Source organism: Plasmodium vinckei, assembly GCF_900681995.1.
Source record: "Plasmodium vinckei vinckei genome assembly, chromosome: PVVCY_14".
Classification (NCBI taxonomy): domain Eukaryota; phylum Apicomplexa; class Aconoidasida; order Haemosporida; family Plasmodiidae; genus Plasmodium; species Plasmodium vinckei.
Genome location: NC_051306.1, coordinates 1,076,156 through 1,097,106, shown reverse-complemented (window position 1 = coordinate 1,097,106; position 20,951 = coordinate 1,076,156). Strand labels below are relative to the sequence as shown.

Below are 20,951 nucleotides of genomic sequence, written 5' to 3'. Positions count from 1 at the left end.
TTTTTTATAACACTGCGTCTTGGAACAGATATTGAAAATGGTATCGTAAAAATTTTTTTTTTTATTTAATTCGTCCATACATACAATTTAGATTTAATGATATTATTTTTATATTAAATTAATTTAAATGGATAAGAATAAAAATTTATCATCGTTTCTTTTTCTTTTGTTTAATAATAAATTACAATAACTTAGAGGCTAAACACTTAAATCATTTTTGTTTAAGAAAGGATATAAAATTGAAAAGAAAAAGAACGAAGAAGAGATAACGAAAGAAGGGAAAATGGCAGGCCAATCTGAAAAAAAGCGATTAAAAAAGGCATCCAATTTTATTGTTTATGCCTATCCATTTTTTAGCATTTTTTCGGTAATTATAAAATATATAAAAATGAAATTAAACGCGTGATTAATAAATGTTATGCTAATAATGCATAGATAGTGAGATGATAACTTGCTACTTTACCTTACATACCTGAGATACATAAATATATATTTTTTTTTTGCAGTTAATTTATATTATCTTTGCCTATTTCTTCAAATATGATTTAATTACAAGAAATATATTTTTTTTGCATTGTTTGCTATTTTTTTGTTACTATTATTCAATCAAGAATATACATTATGGCATAACCAACGGACTAAACTTTACGTTAGTTTACATATAAGATAATAATAATTAAAAAAATGAATAAAACAAAAGCTATAATCATATAATATACATGTATTTCATTCTTTTATTTCTCTAATTTCGTTAATCACTTTTTTCTTAATTGCAGATATTATACTGATGTTCTGATTTTGTCTTTTGTGATAAATATAGGATTATTTTTCTCTTTTAAATTTTTCTACATATACATAATTATCCCGATATATGCAACATTTAAGTTTATAAATTTCATTGTAAAATTCTTTTTGGGCTCACCGGTAAGTTATATAGTTGTATATTGTAATTGCAAAAGATATAATGTGTGTTACAATATATTTTTATCTTTATTTACATTCCCATAAATGAATTTCATGTATATTTAATTATATCACTCTTATTAACACATTTTTAAATCTATATATATACATATGTATTTAATTTATCACCTTTTAAGATGAGTGCCATCGCCCCTCCCGAAAATGCTGAGCAATCCGATAAGAAAAAACAGAAAATTGTATATAAGAAAGTTTACTAAAATACAAGATTTTTATGTATATATTTTATGACCAATAAAATTATATGTTTGGTCATGTAAGTTTTATATAAATACTTGTGGAAAAATCCAAGCCTATTTTTAGAAATATATACATTGTGTGGGATATAGACATAAAAAATAAAATTTTTTTATGTTTTATATATTGATTTATTTTATTTAATGAGTTTTATACATAATATTTATTAAAAACATTTATATTGAAAGAAAAAAAACATGTTATATTTATAATTATGTTATTTGTTTTATGTTTAAATATGTATATCATAAGTCATTCCATATTTATGGGCAAACTTTAATAAATTTAAATAATAAAATAGCATGTAATAAGTATATCCTTAAAGATATCACAACCATGAAAATTATTACAGTCAATATTATGGTTTGTTTTTTAAATATAATATATGTTTGCTTATTATAATTGCTACCGATGTTGATAAATTAATAGAGGCAGACGATACCACATACAAGTACCCACATATAAAGAATGTTATACAATGAAAAATTTATAGAATAATAGAAATGTAAATAAAGAAAATGCATATGAAATTGCATGGACTCTGTTTATTTTCATACGTTTTCTGCATTTTCCTCAAGTCTCACACATACAAATATTTTTATTGGAAAGAAAATTCTATACCCTATATATAGAAATTATAACATACAGTATTGTCAGGAAACAAAAAAACAAAATTTTGTAAAGCTATTACAAAAATATAATAAAATTTTAAATAATATATGCATAGTGCATAGGTTTATATATTACAACTCCATATATACAACTACCAAATGTGTTATTCCAATTGTTACCCTTTTAATAATATACTTGTCCCTTTGGACATTATTTTTAATTTGTAATATTTTTTGTGCTAACACTGATTTATTTTTTTTTGTCACAATAAGCAAATTGTGAAAAAAAAGACCTAAATACCAAACAGACAAAACCAACTTCTTATTTAATATATGCATTTATGATATTTCTCTATTATTAATAGTATATCGAATATACTTATATAAAACAAAAAATATTGTATATTATATAATTTATTTGAACAAAGTATATTTAATTACATTGATCAAATGTGGTTGCAAAAAAAAATATATAAATAAAACGTTATATAATAATATAAAAAAAGGAATTATCCAATATTTCTCATATGATTTTAGTATTATTTGGGTTACACTTTTATAGGACATATAAATTAATATATCCTTTTTACGTAATAAATAATAATATGTAAATATACAAATTGGCATATAGTTGTAGGTATATAAATATATGGCTAATGAAAATAGGACAAATTTTTTATCATGATGTTAACGTAATTAGTTATATATATATAATGCATTTTATTTATGTCTGTCGTTAGAAATGTTTATTTGTATTGTTTGGGTAATTTATTCATCTTTAATAATTTTCTTCTATATGTGTAAAAACATTTTTACATTGCCAATTTCATGCTTATTTATATTTTTCCCATGCATTAATTATAAATTAATAAACAAATAAATTAACACCCATACATTCAGTTATTGACAACATATTGAAAATCACGCACAACATTTTAATATTAAATATATATTTAAATTTATTTATGTATATAATATATTAAATTGAGAATTAAAAAAACAATATACATCACTCCAAAAAGGATATATTTATTTTTTCAAAGCATATGGTATATTATCAACTAATAGGGAAATTTGTAATTATAAAGTTTTAATAATTATATCATTATATTAATATTGTTATTAAATTTATTATTATTTTATTTTTAATTTTATTATAATGATAATTAATGCAACAATTGTCATTGTTATTAATATTATTTTATCATTAATGGGATTCTCGTTATATTATTAGTATTGTTATGGAGAATGGTATATATAATTTTTACGTTATCATATACTGCAATTTATATATGATGCATATATTATATAATATGTATTTATGACTTTCTATTTTTCCCTATATTTTTTTTGCTTACCATTTTTTTCGAATTTTGTTTTAATCTATTTTTATTAACTCAGTATTTGATTATACTATTTAATAATGTTTCGAAGTTTATATTTTTAATTTTTTTATCTTAAATAGATTACCCCTGTTTCCTAGCTAAAATTTACGATATAATATTTTATTTTTATTCTAGAATGCAAATGAGTTTTTAGAATTTCATTTCCTATTTTTTTTTAATTTTGCTGAAAAAAGGGGTATTATACGTTTATATATTATCATTTATTTTTCTTATTTCTTTTTGATTTTTTTTTATTTTTTAAAATTTGAAAAAGTTGAATAATGCTAGATATATACATTTTAATAAGATGGTTATGTAAGGCAATTGTAAAATCCCTTTTTGGGGATGTGAACATAATTAATCCTGAAAATGTTCCCTTGTATGGATCTGTGATATTTGTTGGTAATCATAATAACCAGTTTATCGATGCATGCGTATTAGTAGCAAGTATTCCTCGCCAGATAAAGTTTATAGTGGCAGAAAAATCGATGAGACGACCAGTAATTGGGGAATTGGCTCGTCTTGCTGGATGTATAAGTGTTAAAAGGCCTGAGGATTTGAAATTTAAAGGTATAGGACACATATACTGGAATACAGGGGACACAAAAATAAAAGGAATAAACACTAGATTTAAAATAGATGTACAAATAGGAGATAAATTAATGACTCAGAATAAAATATTTAGTGTTACAAAAATTGAATCTGAAATAGAATTAATTGTTCAAAATCCTGTAAATATAAATTGTGAAGATAAAATAAATGGGGTTCCTTTTAAAATTGTGCCAAAAATAAATCAAACTGAAGTATATAATTTAGTTACCCATAGTTTGAAGAATGGAGATCCCATTGGAATATTTCCAGAAGGTGGGTCTCATGATAGAACTAATTTACTTCCATTAAAACCTGGGGTTGCTATTATGACACTTTGTGCGTTAGCCGATGGAATAGAAGATGTATCAATTATACCTGTTGGGCTATCTTATTCCAAATTATATCAATTACAAGGTTGTGTAACAATTTTTGTTGGTAATGCTATCATAGCATCACAAGATTTATGTAAAGATTATAATAATAATAATAGAGAAACTATAAGCAAATTACTTGCGAAAATTGAAGAAGGTATGAGAAGTTGCATGCTAACATCGAAAAATCATGAAACAAGTCGATGCATAGAATTATGTGTTAGCTTATATACACCAGAGAGAATGACTATATCAAAAAATAAAATTTATAATATTTTACAACTTTTTTCTGAAATGTTTTGGAAATTTGGTAATTCAAAAGAAATAGAAAATTTATGTTATGAGCTACAATGTTATGAAAAATTATTAGACTCAAATAAAATTAAAGATGATGAAGTATGGATGCTTAAACAATCTACATCTGGTGCGACTTTAAAATTTATTGAGCATATTTGTAGCTTAGTCTTTTGTATAATTTTTGGTATGACCTTTTCGCTTTTGTGGCTACCTTTAGTTGCTATATCTGTATATTTAGCAGAAAATCATAGGAAAACATCTTTGAAAAATAGTTTAGTAAAAATTCAGGGTGGAGATGTCGTAGCTAGTTATAAAGTTTTAGTATTATTAGTATTATTGCCAACTTTTAATATTATCTATGGTTTATTATTTAGTTTATATTTTTATAAATTGTGGTTACACAGAATTGCTTTTACAATTTGCAGTATATGCATTTTGCCAATATGTTATTATATTAATATAAATTATTCTGTTCAAATACCTACACTCTTAAGACAAATGAAAATACTTATAAAAGTTATTTGTGGAATAATTAATGTTTGGAGAGATAATGAAAGGGAGCTTATTAGTATGAGACATGAACTTCAATTAAAAGTTCGGAATACTGTATCAAAATTGGGTCACAAAGTTTCCGACAATTTCCTTGACCAGTTGCATAGAAATATTCCACAATTTGTTATCAATGCTGATACCAAAAGATTAATACGAGGTAAAGATGAGTGGGTACCTATTTTGAAGCGTTCACAATTGGAATATAGGGAAGAAATTTTATAAAATGATTATATGAAGCAATCAGTTAAGATAAATGGAAATTAAATATGAATAATCCAAGAAAGAAATTATCAAAAAATAAATAATAACTATATCAAATATAGTATATAATGAAAGAATATAATACGATACCGACAATATGGTTTATTAAACTATTTTTTTTATTAAGCAATGCATATAAATATGTATATATATTTATAAACCTGATATGGTGAATATATCTCACATTATTCATATGCTTGCTTATTATATTTTATAACATAGTTTTTTAACCCATGCATAGACCATTATTTTGAAATATATTTGTATTTCACATATATTTTATTATTTTATCATTATATAGATATTACTTTTTTATATTTGTTAATTTTATATACTTGCTATAAGCATATACCATATGTTTATACAATTATGACGATGATTAAATTATTTATGTTTTGAAAAATTGTTTATGCTGAAAAAAGGTAACTTTTTCATCCTTTATTTATTTTATCACATTTATCATATTTCATTTTATCTATTTCCTATTCTTGATCTTCAATTTTATATACCATTATTTTAATAATATCAATTTGTTTTTTGTAATTTTTTTTTTCTAACTTTTTAATTTTACTTTTTGTATAAATTACGAAGTAACTATATACATACTTTAAAAATAATAACATATAATTTCATAATATTGAATTACATGAAAAATTGACTAGCTATAATTGTCTTATTAAAATTTAAATTAATTTTTTTAATTCGCTCTATACAAAGAGCATTTTAATTTAAAAGTTACACATACATCATGCACATAGAGCGATATACACATAATACAATTTAGAAATGTTTACAAAAAAAAACATCAATAAAAATGGAAAATTTTGCAGATATATTGCAATAAAACACATTATACATTCAGTTCATGCACAACATTCATTTGTGTAATTAATATATATTTTATGTATATCCATTTAAAAGGATCCCAGAATAGGTCTATTCGTCCTTCATCATTTTCTGTCTTTTTATTATTTGGGAAAAGTAGTTTGATAAACTAACAAATAAAGAATAAACATACATAAGAAAAAGACAAATAAATGAAAAAATATTATTAAAGAATGTGTTTCCATTTTTTTTATTAGTTTCTATTATTGATTTTTCTTTGAGCTTTTGGAAAATAAATTTCATAGTATTTTTTTCCTTTTGTAAATATATGAGTTTTTTTCTTTTTACAACTTGCAATAAATTAATTAATGCTGTATCGTTATTTATTTTAATTCCCTCATTTAATACATGAATTGCATCATCATATTTTCCTAGCATAAAATATCCTTTAGCGAGTCTAAAATAAATTTTAACATTTAGCTTATCATGCTCTTTTGCTAGTAGTGAATATTTAACACATTCAGAATATTGGTTTAATTTTAAGTGCCCTTGAGCAATATTGCTACAATAAGTAGAATGCATTTTTTTAAATTCACATAATTTTTCACTATTTAACTCTTCGTGTTTTGATAAAACATAATTTATTGATTTTAACCCTCTTTTCCATATTTTTAAAGCTTCTTCATAATCACCGCTTTTGTATTTTTCATTTGCATCATCTTTGCTTAGTTTTTCATCATCAGAAAAATCTGTATTCTTTAATATGTTTACTTTTTCCTCCTCCTTTACCTCGTTTTCATCGTATTCCTTCTTTTGTGGTTTATTTTCAGCTAGCACAGAAGGGTTCTTCTTTAATTGTGTGCTTGATAATTTGGGGACATGTTTTTCAGAAATATTAGTGCCTAAATTTTCATTTTTATCAACATATTTGTTTGGTTCATTGTCTATTTTTTTTAGTTTGGTACCATTCGAAATAACCTCCATAGTTGCTTTATTGCTTTTTATATATTTGAAGTTTATGCAAAGTATATTTTGAACAAATTATAAAAAAAATAAAAGCTAAAAGGGATTTCGATTTCAGTTGTAAAATGTAATTTTATTATTATAATGAATCATTTTGCACTTCACATTTTTATTTATTTTATTAAAAAAATGTGATTAAGTTAAAAACAGACAAAAAAAATCATTGGCTAACAATTATTACCATTGTTTACATTGTCTGGATATCATATTTTTTATGCATAAATAGTTTTCCAGTGAATTTCCCCTTTCTTTTTTTTATACTATAATTGTTAAAATCCAAAATTACAAAACAAATAATTTTTTAATATATGATTTTTGACTGCCATAAAATTTGGACTTTCAATAAAAGAAACAGCCAAATAAATTATAAATTAAAAAATATATAACTAAAAATACTAACAAAATATAAAGGAATACAGTTATAAAAAAAGAATTAATATAAGATATACGAAAAATAATAATTATGTGTTTGACGCATTTTTATTTATTCGTAATTTATAATTTGTTTCGTGGGCATATTTTTTTTTTAGTCTGTAAATTTTGTATGTATATATAGGTATTTTGGTTTTATTATATTATACATTTCTCTTTTGGATAATATATACTTATAACAAACTTAATTTGTGTATTTAAACTACTTTTAATTATAAAATAATCTATCTTTTAGCAATAAAAAAAATTGTTAGTTTTCAATTATTAGAAAAGTTGGTCACTCAGTTGCTTATAAAACCAACCGAATAAACATACGAAATGGTAATGTAAATACACACATATATACATATGGAAGGAAAAAACATGCTTATAGCAAAATAATTGTGATTATGAAAGTATATATGTATCTTTCTCTTATGTATTTCGTAGTATTCCAAAGAGAAACGATCAAAATACAGTGAAATATGTTTTTAAATCAATTTGTAATATGTATCAAACTTAATGCAAAATATGCAGATAAGATGCAGTGACAAATATTTTCCATGTTGTTTTATCTATTCAATGTAAAATGTGCAAGCCTTTTCAAATTGTATATTTACAATTCGGTAAAGATAACACCATATGAGAAATTAAGTGAGAGAAAGAAAAGGTGAGATGGATACAAAAATTGTAGTTATGAAAACATATATATTAATTTCTTTATTAATCTCTTTATTTGTTTGATCGGTTGTCCCACTATTTGTTAATTTATTTAGAAGTAATCGTAGGTATCCAAGTGCTTTAGACAATTTGCCAACTTGGCCTTTTGCTCATAATTGTCATATTCTTGATCAACCAAATTCATTATTTTGATCATAAACACATTTGATAAATTATCTCCACACAACAAGATATCATTTTTGTTGAACATTCTTAGAAAACAAAAAAACGGTAAATTATAAAATTAAAAAAGGTCAATATTTTTTATTATACGCACATATATTGAATATGCTATATATTTATATATTGCATTCATTATATGATTCGCTATTTATGTAATTTTAAAATATGATTTAAATAACTTACTCTAATGAAATCATTTTGGAAGATTCCATAACATTCGGATAAAAAATAACTAATGGGTCTTTTGATAAAAAGTCAAAATCCCATAATTCAACACGTCCATCATCTGAGCAACTGAAGAATGATGTCGAATTATTGGGTAACCTGAAATGTTATAAAAAATAAGCTTTATATGTATAGATGCAGGAATAGGTATATTATATTTTATATGTATATTCCCTTTAGTATAACCATAATATATCATTAATTGATGAATATGAATTCTTAGATTTAAAAGTTGTGATTTGTTTGTTCGAAAATTTATTCCACAATTTAACTGTCGAATCTTCTCCTGCACTTAAGAATATATCATGGTCAAATTGATTTATCTTAATTCTATTAACAGATCCAAAATGTGCATAATAATAATTTAAGAAGGATTTCTGATAGCAACTATTGCATCGGTATATTATTCCATTCTTTGTTCCTATATTCGGAGAATAAATAATACATCATATATATAACATGCGCAAGTATGATTATAAAATAGCATTTTATTCAAAATGAAACATATAAAAATATACTTATAATAAACTAACCAACATAGTAATACGAATGAATTGGTTTTATTGTTTTATCTATAATATTTTTTGTTATGTTTTTGTAATGGTTCGATAATTCCTCTTCCTTAGAAATAGACTTAACAAAATCAAGATCCTCTACGTCTTTATATTTTTCTGTATCATTTAAATGGTGAATATTATTATTTGACAAATCTATTTCCTCTTTATTTGTATTATCATCATTGTTATTATTAATATTACTATTGTTTGGATTGTATCCATTATCGTTTTTTTCATTTTTATGAAAATTGTTTGTTGAATTTTTTTTCTCAATATTACTGATAATAAAATCTTCATCATGTTGCATATAATTATCGATGTCTATGCATGTTAATGATGAATTGAATGGTTTGCTTGCAAGACTTTTATTTTGAAATATAGAAGATAAATCAGTGTATAAATGATTTTTTTTATTTTTTAAATATAATATTTCTTTATTGTTTAATTCCTTTTGTATGTCCCATTGATATACTGATCCATTTTCATGAGCAGAATAAAAAACGCATTCATTAATAGAATTAGAAGTATATGAATTTTTAAATGATATATCATAAATAGGTTCAAAGCAATTATCATAATTTTTTATCATTGTTGATTTTAAAACAGGATTATTATCATTATTTCGTATATCGTAAATATTTATATGACCATTACATAAAGCAGCTACTAAAATACTTGGGTTACTATTAGAGTACTTAACTTTCATGACACTTGTATTTAAATTATACAATTTTATAGGATATGTTGGATTGATGAAACTAAATATGGCAATATTTCCTTTACTATTTTGGAAATTTCCAATGTCTAATGTATTTGAATAACTAGCTGTTATATAATCTTCATAAAACTTATTTGTATCTATTGAGGTTACATTTTTTTCTAAATTCTTATAATGAAATTGAAATAATTTATCGATTGATATATTTTTTATATATTCTTTTCTTTTATAATTATATAGTGTATTATTTTTATACTGTGTTTCTATATTTTCTTTTTTATATGCATTTTCTAGACAACTTATATTAATTTCCATATCATCATTATCACTCATACTATTGTAAATACAATAATTTTGTTTAACTTCTCTTTTTATTTTTATTCTATTTCCATTAATCGACATGAATTTTTTTTTTTTTTTTAATATATGTGACAATTTTTTTTTCTCGTAATTTTTAGGTTTTTCAAAATTTTGATCATTCTTTGTTTCATCATTGGAAATGGTATTAACACCTGTATTATTATCTTTAAAAACATCGTCTTCAATTAACATGCTTATTTTTTTTAGCTTATCTTCATTATTATTATGATTTATAATGATACTTAATATTTCTTGGTCCCACTCATTTGTTTTATCATCATTTGCCTTTTTTTTTAAGATAGAATTCGTGCTTTCTTCATCTGGATTTTGATCATTTATGCCTTTATTTTGTAGTTTATAATCACCATTAATATTGGTATCATCTATAATTTGATCCTTGTCTTTTATTTGTTCTGTCCTTTTTCGAGCTTTGTTTCTTATTTTAAATCTTAGTTTACTAGCCATAATTCGCTTAGATATAATTCCCTTTTTCCCTTTTGGCAAAGAACGCAATTTTTTTTTTATTGGATTAACAATAGTATTTATATTTTCATTACTTGGATCACATTTTGCAGGTATCTTAAAATTTTCTACAGTGTCTATATATTTATTAATCTGATAAAAATTAATTATCTTTTTAATATTTTTTTTAATCTTTGTTCTTATAATAGTTTTTTTCTTTTTATAATTAATATTCAGATTGGTAAGAACATCGTAATTTTCACCATCAAACATTTTAATATTGTTATTTTTCCTGAAATCTTTAATATAACTTAAGTGAATATTTTTATAAAGCATTTGCTCATAATAATAAATATTTTGTATTATACATTTTTCTAGCGTTTTTAATAGTAATATAAAATTTTCTTTATTTAACATTTTTTTTTTATTATTTATTTTCCATGGTAAATTATTATCATCATCTTCAATATTATTTTCTTGTCCATCTTGATCATCACCTTGTTCTTTTTTCTTTTTAATTATAGACTTTATTAAATATTCATCTTCACTAAAGCTGCCTTTAAAAATAGGATCAAAAATAAAGTTGAATAATGTGGGTATAAAATGATATGAGTAAAAACGCATTCTATTTCCTCTTTGACAATTTTTGTCATTTAAGAGTATTTTAGGAATTTGAATATATTTACAAAAACATATAAAATGAAAAATGAAACAATATATAGAATACAACAATTATTGATGCACACTATTTTGTATGTTTCTCAAATACACGCAAATACACATTGTAAAAAAATGTTTACTGGTCAAAAACTTCATCGTTTTCATGTTTTTAAATTTTCCCTTCGATCTAGATGTTCTACTTTTATTTGATAAGCTTCTAGACGTATTTTTTGTTGAAAACAAAGTGTTAAAAAGAGATGTGTTAGTTTTTTTCGATTTATAAAACGACTTTGGTATAATTGTTGTTTGTTTATTATCAACAACATTTTTGTCAACAACTTGAACCCACATATTTTTTTTTAAAATTATTCTTTCGTTAATGTTTAAGAAATCTCCATATTCATCCATTATTTTTTTAAATTTTTTATTTCTGTATTTTATAAATTTTTTGTGGAGAAATTCGGGTCTGTGAAATAAGGAAATGAAAAACATTTAGTAGAAATAATGATTATATGGACTTAGATAACTATAACGACGAAAGTATATGCCTTTTCTATAATTATTATTTTGTTTTATTTTTTATTTTTACATGTTGGATGAGTTTCGCATAGTTAACTTGTGTAATTCGTATAAATTCGTTTGGGAATAATTGTTTTGCTTGTTAATAATAGAGACATAAACATCTTTATTTTTTTTGAAGACATTTAATGTTTGCATGGACTTATTTATGCAATTACTTTCGTCATTGCTTAATAATTTTTCATATTTTTCATTTGTTTTCTGAGCTTGCATTTTGTCTTCTTCAGAATCCTTTAATATGTTTGGTATGTTCAATAAGTTTATCGTTTCCGTTTCAGTTAAAAGGATTTCTGAAAGAGATACAAGATAAAATTAAAAATAATAAATAAAGCAAAATAAATAAAATTGGTTGATCTTTTTTTCATAAAACCGATTTTAGCATAATTTACCATCATAAAAATTTAAAATTTCCTTTTCATATTGCTCATATTCTGAATAATTAGTTCGATTAGTGTCTTTATGTAAATGCAAATTTTCAAAACCATTTAAATTGGCATTTTTAATATTTCTTGATTGATCGTCTTCATTTGATATTTCCAAATTTTTTCTTTGTTCGTCATGATCAGGCTTGGTATCGAAATGCTTAAGTAGTTGATCTAGTTTATTTTAGAAAATAAAAAAAATTGTATGCCATGTTTTAGAAAGTATATATATAGATAGATATAGAATTAAAAAGATGAAGAAATATTAATATGTTTCTAATAGTTTTGTGAGTCTATATTTTCTCGGTGTTTCATTATATATTATGTGGTGTATAGAATTTTGATATAATCATATTTTAAGTTGCATAGATTTAATATATAAGTCTTTATATATACCGATTCGGTCAAAAGATTTTTTTGTCTCGATTTCTTGAAAGTTAAAATATATTGGCTTTGGAGTTATATTTTTATTATCCAAAATTATTTCAATGTGATCATCTTAAAAAAGTTAGAAAATACGAACAAATAGATAGTTGCATAAATAGGTATATAGAAAAAATGTCGACCTTTATTTTGCATATATAAATATTATGCACAAATATTTAACAAAAAATATTTTTTTCATACAATTTTTGTTTACCTTTAAAATCCCCATTTTTCTTATTTGACTTGTTAAAATAAATTTTACTGATGTTGTTTTTTATTTTTTTAATAGTGCCTAAACCTTCCTCCATCTCTGTTACTACTGCTAGCAATTTTTGTGAGCATTAATTTTTTCCCATAAACAGAATTTACACTTTTGTACGTGATTTTTGCATTAAATGCATTCAAGAATATTTATATATGTTTGTATGTAATTTATAATATTTTTCAATATAGTAATTTTTTTTCTACTACTTTTTTTTTGTGCTAAAAATAAAATATGTAATATTTGGGGGGGCAACCTACATACATGCAAATATATGTATACTAATATACTGGAGAATTTCTCTCAAAATTTGCTGTAAAGGGATGTATAATCAATTATATTACTTTTAATTATAGCATCTTAAATAAAACTACCTCAATATTTGCGCAAATTTTCATCGAGCTATAATATTTGTATATGCATTTAATTTAATACAAGTTTGAGAGAAAAAAATCTACAATATTAGCAATTTAAATGAAAAAACGGCATTCACTAAAAATAAATCAATATAGAGACATGTATACATATATTTATTATTAATATACATAAATGCATATGTTAAATAATATGGCCAAATACTTACACTACTAGAAAGTAAATGAAAGCTCGAAAAAAAAAATAGAGAAGCTCATAAACTAATAAGTAAAAAGATGCTTGTCTTAATTAAATGGAGAAAATTAGGGGTAAGAAATAATAGACTTCTTAGCAAAATAAATAAAAAATATTCAACTTTTGTAAATAATAATTCTTTAAATTTTCCGAATATTAACGATGATTTTCATTTCACAAATAGTAATGAAGGATCCAATTTTGCAAATAGCGTGACTGATAAAAATGGGGGGAAATGCGATAATGCTTTTTTTTTTAAAAAGGAAAAGTTTAATAACATTAAAAATGTAAATATTAATAATTTAAATAATAGAGAATTATTATATTATATTGGATATTGTAGTAAAAATAAAATATTGGATATATCAATGTGGGATACTGTAATGAATGTATTAGATACAAAAGTAAAAGATAGTATAGATATAATTTCGAGCGATTTTAATAAAAATAAAAAAAATATTTTAAATTCTAAATGCTATGATAGAGGAGAAAATTTAAAAAATCCTTTTTTTGATATACATGATTTAATGAAAATTTATCAAAACATTTGTTATATTAATTCTTATTTTTTTTTAAAAACAAAACATGAAAAAAGTTTGAAAGGAAACGAAGATACAGCTATGAAAGAAGATCCCAATATTATTTTCCAAAGCAAGGAAAACAATTTTGGTGAAAATAGCTGTGAATTAAATAAAAAATTAAAACAAATACACACAATGAATATAGAAGATATGATTGAAGAAAATAATAGATATAAAAATGGTTCGACTTTAAATAACGTGAATAAAATAAATTATGAATTTTCTCCAGACAATAATAAAAATACCATCTTCGAATCGGAAAAGTTTATTTATATGGATAATGCTAATAATACACACAAAATAAATATGTTTTATTGTAGTAATGGTGTAAAGAATATGTTTAATTTACTGTCTATATTTTTCCTTCAGAATATAAATATTATAAACAATCATTATTTATGCCGTTTATTTTATGGATATAATAAAAGCAAATTTTACAATGAAAGATATTTAAATAATTTATGTTTTGAAATAATTAAAAGAATAAAAAAAATTCGAACATATCACTTATATCTAATATTAGTTAATTCCTATTATTTAAATTACATAGACAACATATTTATTAAAATCATTTTAATTAACACAATAAATAATTTATCACAATTACCATGTGAAGCTATATGCCAAATTTTACATATTGTCCCGTTGTTTATTAAATCAGAAAAATTATTATATAAAATTAATGTTATATATTCAAAAAAAATAGCAACATTTAATCAGCTCATTCATTTAGTTACTTTATTTAAAAAAATGTTACAGCAAAAGCTTATTTCCCAAAAAAATATATTTCAAACATTTATACATTTAAATAAATTTATGTTAATAAAAAAAAAAAAAACTATCAGCATTCCATTTAAGAAAAAAAATCCACAAGACAAAATATTGAGCGACGATACTTGTTCTACAAATGATGATGAACTAATAAATAATGTAGTAAATAATTTTAGTGCCTACAATTATTCAAATAAAGAAAATAAACACGAAATATTTAATTCAGATGATTCCACAAACCCAGAGCATACAGAGGATTCCTTTTTAAGTGCTCATAGTAGTAATGATAATGATACATATAACAAAAATAAAGATTTAAGGAATGACAATTCACTCATAACTTCAAAAGAGGAGAAAATAGAAGAAACAAAATATAACATTTGTACCGATATACACCTTATTAGATATAATAAAAACTTAAATGAGGATAAGGAAGACAACAATTATAATAAGGATGATTTGTATTTTCATTTGAAAATAATAGATATGCACCTAAGACATGATTTTAAAAATATATATTGTCTTTTTCCTATTGAATATAAAAACTTTCTTCAAAAAGTGAGAAATGTTTCATGTAATATTAATAAAAATATGCAAGGTGAAAAAGAAATATTTATATTAAAAAAATATATGAAAATGTTAAATTATAATTTTATTACTTTTGTATATGGTCCATATATTTTACATATATGTGATCCGTTTTACAAAATATATATTGATTGGAAAGACTCATGGAAATTATATCCAGTTTATAAACAAGCTTCTCAGAAAAATTTTGAAAACGATAAAATTAACCATTTAAAAAAAGAAGGATATAAAGAAATATTAATTTGTCATGATATGTTTAAAAACTGCAAAAACGAAAATGAAAAATTACAATATATTAATTCTATTTTAGAAAATACAGAATTTTCTAAATGCTTAGATATTATGAATAACAAAAATGATTTTACCGTTCCGTTGCAGGAACAGTACATATATATATGAGTTTGCTCACGTATGTATGCTTTTTTATCATTCCACATCCACTTTGTTTTATGTATACTTTTTTTCTTTGTATATCTTTCTTTCTCAAAAATATAATCTTTTAAGTGAATAGATATGCACAAAGTATCCTCCTGGTTGTGCATTTTTACAACCTTTTCTTTTTTTTAATGTTTTTTGTTTTTGTAAACATATAATGAAACTCACCTATTTATTTTAAACTTTGCTTTTAGTTTTGTTTTTTCTTTTTTACGTTGAATAAAGCACATAGCGCATTATGGAGAAAGATAATGCTACAAATCGGTAGTTTATATTATTATATAATATATATACATATGGTAAATCACTTCTTATGAATATAGTATAAGAATAAGATATATATAATACATAATTGGGCTATAATAATATTAAAAATATTTAGTTTGTGTTTTTTGTGTTATTTATTTGCAAATATGTTGAATATTAAAAACATAAAAAAATAAGAAATATAATTATGTGCAATGTAAATATATACAGACAAATAAGCAGATATATATGTGGACAACGTTTCCGATATTTTGGTATTTAAAAAAAATAAGAATACAAATACGAGGAAAAATTAATTTTATTTATAAAATAAAAATTATTATATTTATCAATATAATCAAAATTGAGCTTGTTATATAAATTAATAGCGGCTTCATTATAATCTATAACATGCAAATACATATACAAAGGCATTGATTTATTTTCGCCATCATCATGTATGTTTGTAGTATTATAACGTTTTATTAAAATTTTTTTATTTTTTTTTAAATTATAAGCAGGTAATTCATTAAAAAATACATCGAAAACTTCGTCAGTTATATTAGAACAAGCTATAACATTGCCTTCTTTTAGGGGTTGTTTACGAAAATTGGTAGTAAATGGTATTTTGTCATTTTCTTTATATTTCATATTTTTAAAATTTTTATCATGAATTATATTATAAAGATCATGCAAATAATCATTTAGTACAATCCTTTTATAAAGATTTCTTATTATGCTATTGCATAGGCTATAATTTTTAGGATATGCACCATTGCAAACACTACCAAAATTATTATCATCAGGCAATGGATCTTTGCCATTGCAAGGAGTATATTCCTCTGTTCTGATGTTTAAATCTTCTCTTTTTTCGTCATTTATTAATCGCCCACTAAGTTTCTGTTCGTTATTTTCGAATTTTTCTTTCTTTGAGGATGTGTTAATATAGCTTTTGCATGATTCTTCACAGATTTGGCTATTATATGCTTGGTCATGATAATTATTTTCATCATGCTTTTTTTTTTTTTTTTTCTCTTCAATTTTTATAACTGATGGCAATTTGTCACTAGGATTGTCGTATAATATTCCCTCATTATAATTTTTGTCTTTGGGAATATTATTTGATAAATTATAAAAAACTTCATTGTCTACATAACAATATAGCTTGTTATTATATAAAAATATTCTGTATATGATGAAATAAAAGTAATAGATGGTATATTCAATAAGATAAGAAGCTAAATTTAGCCCCCTAAAATATTCACTTATTCCAACAGTTAAAATATATAGATCATTGATATTTCCTGTTAAGTATTTTTTTGTTATTTCATTAATATTTTTATTCATATAAATTTCTTCATATAATTTTTTTTCAAATTGAGGATTTTTATTTACACTTTTCATTTTCAAAATCGTTAGATCTTTTAATATGTTATTCGTCTTCTTTTTTTTTTTTTTCGATTTTTTTTTTCCAACTATTGTGAATAAATTATTGTCAGAATTTTTTAAATCATTTACATTAGTAGAAAAGGAGCTATCGTTATCATCATAGCCAATATGTTCTTCATTTAGTTTATCTCCAGTATCATTGTCATTGTTTTTATTATTAATATAATTTTGCGTAAAATGATTATATATATTAATATAATCTTTATCATCATTATAATCTCCATAATTTATTAAGCAGGATATGCTTCCAATTAAATAATTTTTTCGCTTTCTTCTATAACTTATATTATTCATATTACGATTAAAAGAATTCATCGTTTCTTTGTCATAGTATTTTTTTCCATTGGTCAATTTTACATCATCATTACGATTATCTGATATTCCATTTATTTCTTCATACCTTAAATTTTTTTTTTCCAAATGGTTATATATATCTTGGATACTGCTATTATTTGTAATTTTTATGGTGTTATTTTGCAAACATTTATTAGGCTCTTTCTTAGTATTACTATATTCTTCGTTTAACGTTGAAGAATTTGCATCATTTTCTTTCCTATTGGGCTCAATATGTGAATTTAAAAAAGTATTATTAATTTTTATATTATTATTTCCCTTTTTACAATTATCATTAATTTTCTGAGAAGTAGAGGTTACACCATTTATATCATTGTCGTTGTTACTTCCATCTAAATCACTATCATTAAAAGAATTTGTTTTTTTTTTTGGTGACTTTATGTTTATATCACTGTTTTCATAAGATGTATCACACTTTTCTAAAAATTGAATATAATCAAGTAAAATTTCTTTTTCAGTTAATTTTTCTAAAGTTTTATTTTTTACTAAATCTGTTATAGAATCATTGTTAATATAATCAATAAATGAATAAGGTAAGAAAGCTCCTATTGAAAAAATTTCATCTTCTCTCCATTTTTTATGTATTGTTATTTTTTCATTAGAGCTTATATTTGAATAATTTTTTATAGTTCCTGTGTCATTGTGGGAATTAGATTTGTTTTCACGCAAGTCTTTTTCATTATCATCATCAGTATAATAATAATCATCATCATCATTTGTGCTTACTTTATTCTTTGATATAGAATCATTTTTTTCGCTATAAGTTTCACAATATTTGGCATATTTTTTATTATCTGCGGTGGTTCCAAATGTCTTGGATATTTTTTCAGTAATTCTGATTACATCATCGTCAACTATTTTATTGTCATCAAAGTTACATATACTAAAATAAAAATCTGCATGATATTTTACAGGAAATAATTCTATATGCAAACTAAGAACATCATCAATATCTGTTTCTTTTAAAAAACGAAAATATACCAAGTTGAGGATGTTTATTTTTTTTAATATTTTATTTAATAATATTTCTCGATCTTCATATAAATCTAAGAATAGTCGTGAGTTTAAAGCCTGTTTGTCCATATCATCACGTATAGCAGAGGATGTCGACACAAGCCTTTGCTTAGATAGTTTCTTAAATAACCCTAATATATTATTCACAACTTTATCATATTGAAATTCAATAAAACTATTTTTTAGATTTTTAATATCCATGCTTTCAGCATATTTTATGTTAAAATCTTTATTTTTTAAAGTGTTACTGTTACCATTATTATTTTGTTTAATTTTATCCATATCTCTAATTTTGCCTGCTTTACTAAGCTTTTAGTTAAAAAAATTATTATATATATAACTGAAATAGGTTGATATTTGAGATGCTTATTAATATGTGAGCATCTTGGCAAATAAATAGATAAATGGAAAATATGTATATTTCACAAAAGAAGGATGTGTAATACAAAATTTGTCAATATATTTTATTATGTCTTTTAGGGAAATTAATATTTTGTTATTATTTCCCCTTAACATTATTGTATATACATCTTTATATTCACCAATGAAATGGAAAATCACAATAATAATTTTTTTTGCAAATATAATTTTGAATGTAAACTTTAAGTTAAAAAAATAAAAGACACTTTTTTAAAATATAGCATGCAAAAAATGCGAAAAAAAAAGGAACCTATAAATGAAAATTAAATAGTATATCATAAAAAATAAAAACGAATTTATCAGAACAACGATTTTATAATAATAAAAATAGTATACTATTATTTGATGTAATAATTCGCCATAAAAAAATAAGCCATATTAAAGATATTAGTTATAATAAAAACAGTTCGGTAATAACAAAATTTTGCATCGATAAATATTAAGGACTAAATGAAGCAAATTTGTAATTAATCAGTTACATATTTTGTTTTTATCGAACATGCATAAAAAATATTATATTATAACTATATATATGAAACTATCTCAGTATAATAAGATAAAAATAAAAAATAATTATAATAAAAATATCCGAGTTACTAAAATAAATATTATAAAATTATATTAAGATGATATATATACAACAAAATAATAATAAAATATAATAAAATGAAAAAGGGAAATAGATGAATAAAAAATAAAAATAATAAACACTGCATATAATATATAGTGAAATTCTCAAATATTATTGTACCACCATATTCTAGTTGTTCTTAGCATTTATTTGGAAAATAATGAGATGTTTTTTTATATGCGAAATTATCATAACAGTTTATTTATGTTTTAATGTATGGAAAACTCAAAGTATAAAATTTCATATTAAGCATAAAAAGAAATAAAATATACTGCTTAAGGGTTATAAAAGCATGCATAATTTTTCTTCTCCTTGGTAGTAATTACCTTGATTATTTTAAACGAATTATTTTTCTATTGAATGTTTTTTGGGAAAATCGAATAAAAATAATAAATATATATATGTACAATAACGATAACTATAGACGATATATAGTAATAAATCAGATCACAATATATAAACATAAAAAAGTATATAGTTATCAGCTGAAACGGATTTCGCACAACATGTATTGTATTATTATAAACGTCTATTGACTAATGTCATGTTGTGATTTTGCTACTTAACTCTACTTTCGTATATGATTGTTGATCTTATTTATTACGGTGAATGGAAAATACAAATACTCTATATTATATGGTTATAGATTTATATATGCATATTTATTTTTACATAATAATATTATATATTATGGTGCGTTGTGAAAAATTGCTATAAACGTATACATATATATA

The 20,951-nt window shown here is 22.5% G+C and overlaps 6 protein-coding genes across 6 annotated transcripts; 3 read left to right on the top strand and 3 right to left on the bottom strand.

Moving 5' to 3' along the window:
* Positions 1–283: 283 nt before the first annotated feature.
* Positions 284–1,181, top strand: PVVCY_1403060 (conserved protein, unknown function; the record flags this gene model as incomplete). The annotated part of the gene is made up of 4 exons (XM_037634870.1): positions 284–367; positions 507–649; positions 777–924; positions 1,101–1,181. The coding sequence occupies 4 exons, from the start codon at positions 284–286 to the stop codon at positions 1,179–1,181; spliced, it is 456 nt and encodes a 151-aa protein (XP_037490911.1).
* Positions 1,182–3,495: 2,314 nt separating this feature from the next.
* PVVCY_1403050 (glycerol-3-phosphate 1-O-acyltransferase, putative) lies at positions 3,496–5,247 on the top strand (the record flags this gene model as incomplete). Its single annotated transcript, XM_008624723.1, has 1 exon — positions 3,496–5,247. The coding sequence occupies one exon, from the start codon at positions 3,496–3,498 to the stop codon at positions 5,245–5,247; it is 1,752 nt and encodes a 583-aa protein (XP_008622945.1).
* Positions 5,248–6,222: 975 nt separating this feature from the next.
* Positions 6,223–7,095, bottom strand: PVVCY_1403040 (tetratricopeptide repeat protein, putative; the record flags this gene model as incomplete). Its single annotated transcript, XM_008624724.1, has 1 exon — positions 6,223–7,095. The coding sequence occupies one exon, from the start codon at positions 7,093–7,095 to the stop codon at positions 6,223–6,225; it is 873 nt and encodes a 290-aa protein (XP_008622946.1).
* A 1,222-nt stretch (positions 7,096–8,317) lies between these two features.
* On the bottom strand, positions 8,318–13,165 carry PVVCY_1403030 (WD repeat-containing protein, putative; the record flags this gene model as incomplete). Its single annotated transcript, XM_008624725.1, has 9 exons — positions 8,318–8,477; positions 8,632–8,772; positions 8,860–9,094; positions 9,207–11,327; positions 11,571–11,896; positions 12,020–12,299; positions 12,399–12,605; positions 12,828–12,929; positions 13,072–13,165. 9 exons carry the CDS (start codon positions 13,163–13,165, stop codon positions 8,318–8,320), a joined length of 3,666 nt encoding a protein of 1,221 aa, XP_008622947.1.
* Positions 13,166–13,769: 604 nt separating this feature from the next.
* Positions 13,770–16,067, top strand: PVVCY_1403020 (conserved Plasmodium protein, unknown function; the record flags this gene model as incomplete). Its single annotated transcript, XM_008624726.1, has 1 exon — positions 13,770–16,067. The coding sequence occupies one exon, from the start codon at positions 13,770–13,772 to the stop codon at positions 16,065–16,067; it is 2,298 nt and encodes a 765-aa protein (XP_008622948.1).
* Positions 16,068–16,628: 561 nt separating this feature from the next.
* PVVCY_1403010 (asparagine-rich antigen, putative) lies at positions 16,629–19,448 on the bottom strand (the record flags this gene model as incomplete). The annotated part of the gene is made up of 1 exon (XM_008624727.1): positions 16,629–19,448. One exon carries the CDS (start codon positions 19,446–19,448, stop codon positions 16,629–16,631), a length of 2,820 nt encoding a protein of 939 aa, XP_008622949.1.
* Between the last annotated feature and the right edge of the window lie 1,503 nt (positions 19,449–20,951).